General features: G+C 44.7%; 1 protein-coding gene across 2 annotated transcripts in view; it reads left to right on the top strand.

Moving 5' to 3' along the window:
* Window positions 1-2,116: 2,116 nt before the first annotated feature.
* The window catches only part of PARP9 (poly(ADP-ribose) polymerase family member 9), a 32,769-nt gene continuing 24,828 nt past the window's right edge, over window positions 2,117-10,057 (top strand). Inside the window, exons 1-3 of one of the 2 annotated variants that reach the window (XM_008052799.2) lie at window positions 2,117-2,226; window positions 3,935-3,968; window positions 6,375-7,219. In XM_008052799.2, coding sequence (XP_008050990.1) covers window positions 2,212-2,226; window positions 3,935-3,968; window positions 6,375-7,219 — 894 coding nt within the window. In that variant the 5' untranslated portion in view covers window positions 2,117-2,211. Of the gene's footprint in view, window positions 2,227-3,934; window positions 4,077-6,374; window positions 7,220-10,057 lie in introns of both variants that reach the window. The other variant, XM_008052798.2, reaches the window with a different exon arrangement.

The raw sequence follows: 10,057 nt of genomic DNA, 5'->3' as shown, positions 1-10,057 counted from the left end.
AAAAAAAATATACACACACACACACACACACACACACACACACACACACACACGTGTGTGTGTGCGCGCACGCGCTCATATGAAAAGATCTCTAGGCTACATTAAGTGGGAAAGATTTTTGTGTAAAAATGCCTCTGGATGGATGCAGGAGAAGTATTGATTGCCTCTGGGAGAGCGTTAGGAGGAATAAATTTGAACCATGTAAGTGTAATACCTATTCAAAACATTAAATTTAAACGCTTAAACCTTTATTCTTATAGCTAGGAAAGTGGTGAGACCCTGAAGTGAAACAGTGTCGGTGTGTAAGGAGGGTGGGGGCATATTTGAATGTGATTTATGTGGTCAGGCCTCAGAACTGGATTGGATATGAAACAAAAAAGATTCAAGGAAAATTCCTAGATTTCTGAGTCAAGTGGGTAAATAGTATATCATTTACTGAGCTGCTGAATTCAGGAGATAATGCATGGATTTTGGTAGGGGTGGGATAGGGGAGTGGGAGTCAGGACATAAGGGATCCAGTTTTACAGAAGCTGTGTTTTAGGGGGATTGTGGGACAGCCAGGTGGCATTGAAAAGTGAGGCTCAGGAGAGCATAATCTAGACATGCAGATTCGGGAGTCATATTTGCAGGTGGTGATTCGAAGCCTGGAGGCAAGGATGAGATCACCCCGGAGAGTGTGCAGATGAGAAAAGTGCCTCTCAGACAGAATCTTGGGGCAAACGATTAAGAGGTAGACCATGGAAGTGATCCCGGGAAAAGACCTGTGAAGGCAAAATGAGTGGTAACAAAAGAACCCAGGACAGATGGCATAGGTGAAGCCGAGAAAGCAGAGTTTTGGGAATTGAAGCATGAAATACCACAGAGAGGGGTCAGATAAAGATTGGGATAGAAGATAGTCCCTTGGGTTAGCCACATGAAAGACACTGACGAGCTGTTTCAGAAGAGTGCTGGGAGTGAAGTGGAGCGCCAGACTAGACTCCAGTGGGCTGAGCAGCCAGTTGGACAGGAGGAGAGTTGACTACTCATTCCAGAAGTTTGGCTACTCATGAAGAGAAGGAAACACAGTAGGAATCAGTGATGGGAAGTTGAGAAGGCTTTTGTTGCTACTGTTGTTTTTAAAATGGAAGAGATTGAATGTTTGTGGCGATCTACTCCGTGTTTCTAAGCTCTTTGGGGTTAAATGAATGCCACCCCTAACTGCCAAGTCTATCCTTAGGCTGGTAAAGCCTGGTCTGAAGACAGAAACAAGTGCACATCTAAAGCAAAAGCCCACAGCTAAAGCAGAGAAATTGTCCTTTTTCGAAAACAGCAGTGCCCTCTGGAGGCAAAAATGCATCTTTTTGCCCTGCATTTTAGGGTTTAACTGGACTTGCTGCTCCTCCTTGATGCACAAGAATATTAGTGCTCTGATACTGTAGATGTTTTACAACTTTTTTTCTATTGCAAAGACATTAGAAATCATTCAAGAGGCCTAAAGATAGCAGCAAGTGTGGGCAACTGTATCTTTAAACATTTTCATCATTTTTCTAAAAATTCAGTCTTTAATTTCTGCCTATCAGATGGAAAAATCATTAAAATGCACTTCTCCCCAGAGTTTCTGACTGTTATCCAGATACTCTCCTATCTAATTAGGTCAAGAATATTTATCCCAAATTCAGTAATGCACACCCCTCACAGACACAAATGGCATTTCCTCTTCCTTCAAACCCTCTCCGGGAGTCTTTACTCGCTCGTTAGGCCGGTTTTCCCTCCTTGTTCTTTCAGTGCTGTGCTCAGTCTCACCACTTTGTTATCATCCTCTTCTGCTAAATATTTTAAGACTTCTCTATCCTTCAAGGCTTGGCTGTAGTCTCATCTCCTCCATAAAGCTTTCCCTGTTCCAGCCTATACAGTTCTTTCCCTTCTCTGAACTTCTATTAGGGTTTCCTTTGAAACCTCTCCTGGAAAGGATAGGAAGTAGACAGTCACAACAACAGCAAAACATTGTGAACATCTTTATCGATGAAATTAAAGACTATTTAAGATCAAAAATCATGTTTGGTCCTCCTGTAGTATATTCTTTACCAATTCTCTAAGATTCTGGTTAATGCTTATTGCATCTTTTCTGTTCATTCCTAGAAGTGGGCCACCATATCTAGGAGCTACAGTCTATACTCGGAAACCCAAAAGAGAGGATAAACATTTAAAGACCGCCACCCCGGGACCTGAAGGATGGACTTTTCTATGGTAAAAAGCATAAATGTGTATACATCATGAACCTTAATCGGCACACAAATAGTTCTTCCTATAACAGCAAGAAATCTGGGGTCTTTAGTTTTACCTGACATCCCTGTCTGGTTTTAATAGACCGGTGAAAGTTTTGTCCTTGCACCATGTGGGAAATGGGGAATCAAGAATATTCTTAATTGAATCAACAGCGTCAACTTGAGGCTGGAGGATTTTTCAGCATCATTTTGATCCTCTTCAGTCATCCAGCAGTTCTTTTTCAGGATGGGATAAGGAGGGCAATGGAGGAGGAAGAAGAACAGGGGAAGCCGGGCTCGGTAGCTCAGCCTGTAATCCCACGCCTTTGGGAGGCTGAGGTGAGTGGATTGCCTGAGCCCGCGGGTTCGAGACCCGCCTGGGCAGCGAGACCTCATCTCTACAATAAATCAAAAAATCAGCCGGGCGTGGTAGCGCATGCCTGTAATTCCGGCTACTTGGAAGGCTGAGGCGGAAGGATTGCCGGAGCCCAGCAGGCGAGGCTGCGGTGGCCGGGAGCGGCCACTGCACTCCAGTCTGGGCAACCGAGTGAGACTCCAACTCAAAAAAAAAAAGAACAGGGGAATAGAGAAAGGCACCTCATTTGGTAAGCTTGGCAATTCCATGTTAAGGCTTGTGCCATGAGAAGGGCAGTTGAAAGTAGGTCCTTTCTGGGGGATAAGAGACATAGCTGATGAGGCTCATGTCTCCATGTCTTCTATCTAGAGAAACCTCATAAGCCTTTGGAGATTAGAGACCATCTGAGAGTTTGGGGTCATTTTGGTCTGTGACCTCCGGGCCTTTAAAAGTGTTCATTTCTGCTGGCCTTAGTGGCTCAGCCTGTAATCCCAGCACTTTGGGAGGCCGAGGTGAGTGGATTGCCTGAGCCCGAGGGTTCGAGACCCGCCTGGGCAACTTGGCGAGACCTCATCTCTACAATAAATCAAAAATTAGCCAGGTATGGTAGCGCACGCCTGTAGTTCCAGCTACTTGGAAGGCTGAGGTGGAAGGATGGCCGGAGCCCAGCAGGTCGAGGCTGCAGTGGCTGGGAGTGGCCATTGCACTCCAGTCTGGGTGACAGAGTGAGACTCCAACTCAAAAAAATAAAAAATAAAAGTGTTCATTTCTAACTCTCATATTATTCGGTATTAGAAGTGCATTGACAATTGCTCTCGCCTATCATCCCAGCTACTCTGGAGAATGAGATGGGAGGATCGCTTGAGGGCAGGAGTTCAAGAACCCCCTGGACAACATAGCAAGACTCCCATCACTAAAAAGTAAAAATACTTAGCTAGGTGTAGTAGCATGTGCCTGTAGTCCCAGCTACTCGGAGACTGAGGTGGGAGGATCACAGGAGCCTAGGAGATCGAGGCTGCAGTGAGCTATGATTAAGCCACTGCTCTTCATCCTGGGTGACAGAGCAAGACCCCATCTCTAAAAAACTAAAATAACGTTTAATAAAAGAAGTGCATCAGTCCCTAGGGAAGTGGGATAGGTCATGTTTGCTAGAACATTTAGTATTTAAAGTGTTGCTGGCACACAAGTACAAAATGCATGCGCTCCCCTCCCTCCCAAACCCAGTGCTTTGAACAGGGTTTCTGTTGCTTTGTGTTTAATAGGCTATATTTGTTATCAATCATCTGTACTCATTCAGCTTCCATTTTTTAACAAAAGCCATTCTCATTGTTCACAGGGTGCTGGAGCAGCAGCATACAATGAAAAATCAGGTAGGATTACCTCACTCTCACTCTTGTTTCAGAAAGTCTTTGCTCAGATCTTTCCTCAGTGGAGAAAGGGGAATACAGAAGGAGAATGTCTCCCCTACAAGTGCGCAGGTGCGTGACTGCAGACCCTTGTGGAGACCCCCGTACATGCTTCAGAGGTGGTGTGGCACCAGTGGGCTTGGTCTCTCAGAGTCCCACTGTCCTTCCCCTTTTCCCACTCCTCTGCAGCAAAAATTGGCCAAAAGGGGTGAGCAACTGATTGCCTCCTCGCTCCGTGAGCGCCAAAAGTGCTAAATGGTTCTTGCCTAATCCTAGGGGTGGCCCATTTGAAATTTACAGCTAAAGCTCAGGCCAGTCGGACACAGCAACTCAATTTTTGCTTCTTTTGGTTAATTGAGGCCACCAGAGGCCCTTCCAGATGACTCAGATTAGAAATGAAAGTTGAGGCCGGGCTCAGTGGCTCAACCTGTAATCCCACACTTTGGGAGGTTGAGGTGAGTGGATTGCCTGAGACTGCAGGTTCGAGACCAGCCCAGGGAACTTGGTGAGACCTCATCTCTACAATAAACAAAAAATTAGTCGGGTGTGGTAGCGCTCACCTGTAGTTCCAGCTACTTAGAAGGCTGAGGCGGAAGGATTGCCTGAGCCCAGCGGGTCGAGGCTGCAGTCACTTTGAGTGTGCCACTGCACTCCTGCCTAGGTGACAGAGTGAGACTCCAACTTAAAAAAAAAAAAGAAAGAAATGAAAGTTAGCCAGGCTCGGTGGCTCAGCCTGTGATCCCGTGCCTTGGGATGCTGAGGTGAATGGATTGCTTGAGCCCGCGGGTTCAAGACCCGCCTGGACAGGCAAGACCTCATCTCTACAATAAATCAAAAAATCAGCCGGGCATGGTAACACACACCTGTAGTTCCAGCTACTTGGAAAGTTGAGGCAGAAGGATCGCCGGAGCCCAGCAGGTCGAGGCTGCGGTGGCCAGGAGCGGCCACTGCACTCCAGTCTGGGCGACCGAGTGAGACTCCAACTCAAAAAATAAATAAATAAATAAATAGAAATGAAAGTTGAAGTAACATGTAAGTAATTACCACATTTTATTTATTGTGGAATGCAGGGATTTTTTAAAAATTTTAACATTTCTGAAATAAGGCAATATACCTCCTCTATCAATGGATGACATGCCACAGTTTAGTTGGCATTGTTTTCCTTTCTCTGAGGCATATAGTAACAGTGTCTTAGATGCCATGAAATAGTTTCCCAAGATAGGTTCTCCAGGAAGCAGAAGTGGAGATAGAGTTAGGAGTGCAAAAGTTTCCCTGTGAAAGGAAAAGAGAGGAATCCAGAGAGGGCAAATGGAGCCATTAGACTGCAGTGAAAACCTGACAGTCTGTGCAAGCCAGAGACTGCCCGTTGGAGGGTCCCACAATGAGCATGAATGGCCTTGTTCAGCCGTTGGTGGAGGTTGCCCTGAGAATAGCATGACCTTGGCTGAAAACCGAGACAAACCCTGAGTGGCTAACTGGAGGCTGCCAACTAGCTATATTTCGGGGATATGAGCAGCATACCTTTTTATCTGCCACATACAGTAATTTTCAATTAGTTTTAATTTCACCAAAATGGCTCCATGAAACTAGAGGATCATGAAGAATGGTTTACTTGAGCAGACACTGTCGGTGCTCCACCCATTTGCTGATCTGATCCCCCCCCCCACCAAGGAGCTGCCTCAACAATGACCAGTAGAAATTGGATAAATATCCCAGGTCCTATAATTTCCCCTCTGGTGGTATAATTCTGAGGCGTAAGATTTCCCAGTGAAGTTAAGCTTTGTTTGCTTAGTAACACACCCTTTGTTCATTTCCTTTGTCTTACTTTGCTATGCTGTCCTCTCCACCCAAACCCTTGGTGTTTCTAGGATCACCTCTTCCACCTAAATCTTTGTCTCAGGGTCCTCTCCTAAGGAAACACAAACTAAGACGCTGACAAAAGCAAAAAAGTTATGAAGCCTCCACATATTTCTGATTCATGATTAAGTCCCTTCCAAAGACCTGTGCTTCTGCCATTTTTACGTACATTTTAAAGATTCATGAGCCCCAAATACACAGTTTTCTTATCATCATCATTGTATCATAATCACTACCACTTACGGAGTACCTGCTGTATAGCACCCACTTATTGAGTACTTACTGTATGAAGTACTTCAAGTACACAAGACTATGCACTTTATGGCAAGCTACCATTGAAAACTCTTGGATAGCCTTTGTCTAGGTGAGAAAAAGAATCATGAAGAGGGCTAGAGGAAATTAATCTCTCTTTTGCACTTAGAAATTCAAGTCTTCTGATGTAAAGTGGGATGACATCCTTTTCAAAGGAACCTTGCTCACTTATTATTTATTTTTTTATCTTCTCTTTTCCAGAGACTGATGCTCTTGGAGAAACCTATGCTCAGCAAATTCCCATTAATCACAATAACTTCAAAATTTTAAAAAACAATGAGAGTCAGCTGCGTAAAGTCCTCCGGACTAAATTTGACTGTGTCTCCACCTTGGTCTCTCCAGGCCTAGAAGGCAACAACAAATCCCAGCAAGTGTTCAAAAAAGTGCTGTCTCCTGGACTAGAGTTATCTGTCTGGAAGGGTGACCTCACCAGACATGCTGTTGATGTTGTGGTAAATGCAGCCAATGAAGACCTTGAACATGGGGGAGGCCTGGCCCTGGCCCTGGTGAAAGCTGGTGGCCCTGAAATCCAAGAAGAGAGCAGAAAATATGTTGCCAATTATGGTAAAATACCAACTGGTGAGATTGCTATCACTGGAGCAGGGAGGCTTCCCTGCAAAAAGATCATTCATGCTGTCGGGCCTCGGTGGAAGTCATTCGATCCACAAGGCTGTATCAGTAAACTGCGGCTGGCCATTTTGAATATTCTGGATTATATCTGTGGCAGTAGATGCATTGAAACAGTAGCAATTCCAGCCCTGAGCTCTGGGATTTTCCAGTTTCCTCTGGTTCTGTGTACAGAGACCATTGTAGAAACTATCCTGTTATATTTGCAAGATAAAAATATAGCTGGTAGTTTGAAAGAAATTCACCTGGTGAGCAATGAGGAGCCTACTGTTGCTGCCTTTAAACTTTCTTCAGAAGCCCTTCTAGGGAGGAATGAGCTGGGACCATGGTTGAGTCAAGAATCCACCCTTCCTTCTAATACAATAGTCATGAATACCCTGACTCTCCACATTGTCCAGGGCCAAATTGAACTGCAGAAGGTAAGTCTTTGTTTCTAGTCTCTTGCTCTGCAATGGGTGATCCCTGAACTTTTAATTGCCTATTAAGTAATTTTTGAGTATATAGTTGGCAACATTGTGTAGAAAGCATCTAGCTAGGGTTAAGAATATAAGCCAGGTGTAATGGTGCCTGCCTGTAATCCCACCTGTTTGAGCCCAGGAATTCAAAGCCAGCCTGGACAACATAGTGAGAACCCATCTCAAAATAATAATAATAATATCAAATTAAATACTTTTTATAAAAAGGTATAGACTTCAGGGCTAGGCCATCTGGATTTGAATACTAGCTCTGCCCTTTACTACTAACTGGGTGACCCAAAGCAAGTTACTTTATCTTTTGGTCTTCAGTTTCCTCATCTGTAAAAGTACTTATGTCTTGGAACTGGAATCAATAAACATAAAATGCTTAGAATTGTGCTTGGTACATGATAAGTATTTATAATCATTATTGCCATTGCTATTATTTTTAGGCACCATGGAGAGTTAGAAAAATCTCTGAGCCCAAAGAACCTAGGATCTGTTATATTATTTTCATATAAAAAAGTTCTTTATTTGAAAAATCTCACTGGGGGAAAAGCATCTCAACATTTCTGAAGCAGCCTATTAATGATAAACAAAAATAATATTTAAGTGTATATAAATTTATGGCAAGAGTGGGGTGTAGTGCACTAAGAGATTACTTTGGAAGTTGTGAGGTTTGAGTCTGATCTCATAATGATGGGCATGAATTAACAGGAGGGGAAGCTTTCTGGGTGGTCAGAGTGACTTGATCAGAGAGACACAGAGGATCTGACAGGTAGACGGAAAATAATGGGCTTGACTACAGTCAGGAGACACATTCTGTGAGTATAGCTCTGTGCCAGGGGCCTGTGGAGAAGACAAGGTATAACTAAGCAAGTAGCTGGAGTTCAGTAAGCACAAAGGTGAAGACCTGGCAGGGAGGGAAGGAGACATGTAACAGTGAACCTGGGTATTTCTGAGTCAGTGCAGCTCCCGACTAGACCGAGAGCACCTTGAGGAAGACGATCATGGCTTGGTCATCTCTTTAGCCCCAAGACCTGGTCTGGGCATGCATCTAGGTATTCACCAAATTAATAAGTGGAGGAGGCAGCAGGCAACAAAGGGAGAGAAAGCATATAAGATTATATGCTTTTGCTGGGCTCAGTGGCTCAGCCTGTAATCCCGTGCCTTTGGGATGCTGAGGTGAGTGGATTGCCTGAGCCCGTGGCTTACAGACCAGCCTGGGCCGCGAGACTTCATCTCTACAATAAATCAAAAATTAGCCGGGCGTGGTAGCGCGCGCCTGTAGTTCCAGCTACTTGGAAGGCTGAGGCGGAAGGATCGCCGGAGTCCAGCAGGTTGAGACTGTGGTGACTGGGAGCGGCCACTGCACTCCAGTCTGGGTGACAGAATGAGACTCCAACTCAAAAAAAAAAAAAAAAAAAAAAAAGATTATATGCTTTTTTCTGGATTGGTGATGTCACAGTCAAATAGACTCAATCATCAGTAAAAAAGAAAAATCACTTGTTGCCTACGAGACAATTGGAAGACTGCAGAGACCCCATGAAATATTTATTAAAGAAGTCATTAACATAACAATTTAAAATTAAAGCAGAGGCTGGGCACAGTGGCTCACGCCTGTAATCCCAACACTTTGGGAGGCCAATGTAGGCAGATTGCTTGAGCCCAGGAGCTCAAGACCAGCCTGACCAGCATGGTGAGACCTCCTTTCTACAAAAAATAAAAAAATTAGCTGGGTGTTGTGGCATGCACCTGTAGTCCCAGCTACTTGGGATGCTGTGGTGGAAAGACTGCCTGAGCCCAGGAGGTCGCGGCTGCTGTTAGCTGTGATCGTCATGATTGTGGCACTACATTCAACCTGGGCGACAGAGTGAGACCTCCAACTAAAATTAAATAAATAAAATTAAAATGGAAATACCCTAATTGAATAACTTATCCTTTTACCGGATTTTATTGTTTTTATTTATTGACAACATTAGGAAGTTTACAATTTTTGAAGGGTACCAGTGGCCCCAGATTGCAAATTCTAACTACACTTTCAAAGTGAAGTGCTCATTAACATTCCAAAGGGAACTAAAGCCATTAGGATGATTGAGGGATTTGGGCATGGGAGGAAGGACACAACCCTCTTTAGCACAGCTCTGAGGGCTAATGATGATATTACTTCAAGTACAGCACATGTATATATACAATCATTTATTTTTGAAAAGATGGGCAAAGATAGACTGGTAAAAGTTGACCAGGTGCAATGGCTCATGCCTGTAATTCCAACACTTTGGGAAGCTGAGCCAGGAGGATTGCTTGAGCCCAGGAGTTTGAGACCAACCTGGGAAACATAGCAAGACCCCATCTCTACAAATAAATAAACAAACAAATAAAATTAGCCAGGCGTGGTGGTGGTGATGGTGCATGCCTGTAGTCCCAGCTACTCAGGAGGCTGCAGTGGGACGATCACCTGAGTCCAGGATTTGAGGCTGTGGTGAGCCACGATTGTGTCACTGCACTCCAGCCTGGGTGACAGAGTGAGACCTTGACTCAAACTGGTAAAAATAGTTTCCCATAGTGAGTGGGGGGTATGGGGATCTTAAGAATAGGGAGGCTTAGCCGGGCTTGGTGGCTCAGCCTGTATTCCCGTGCCTTTGGGAGGCTGAGGTGAGTGGATTGCCTGAGCCCGCGGGTTTGAGACCCGCTTGGGTAACTTGGTGAGACCTCATCTCTACAATAAATAAAAAACTAGCCGGGCGTGGTAGTGCGCGCCTGTAGTTCCAGCTCCTTGGAAGGCTGAGGCGGAAGGATCGC

The sequence above is a fragment of the Carlito syrichta genome, unplaced genomic scaffold (genome assembly GCF_000164805.1).
Source record: "Carlito syrichta isolate Samal-C Ts95f unplaced genomic scaffold, Tarsius_syrichta-2.0.1 Scaffold287526, whole genome shotgun sequence".
Lineage (NCBI taxonomy): Eukaryota > Metazoa > Chordata > Mammalia > Primates > Tarsiidae > Carlito > Carlito syrichta.
The sequence above is the reverse complement of the archived record's forward strand: the minus strand, read 5'-3'. Positions and strand labels throughout refer to the sequence as shown.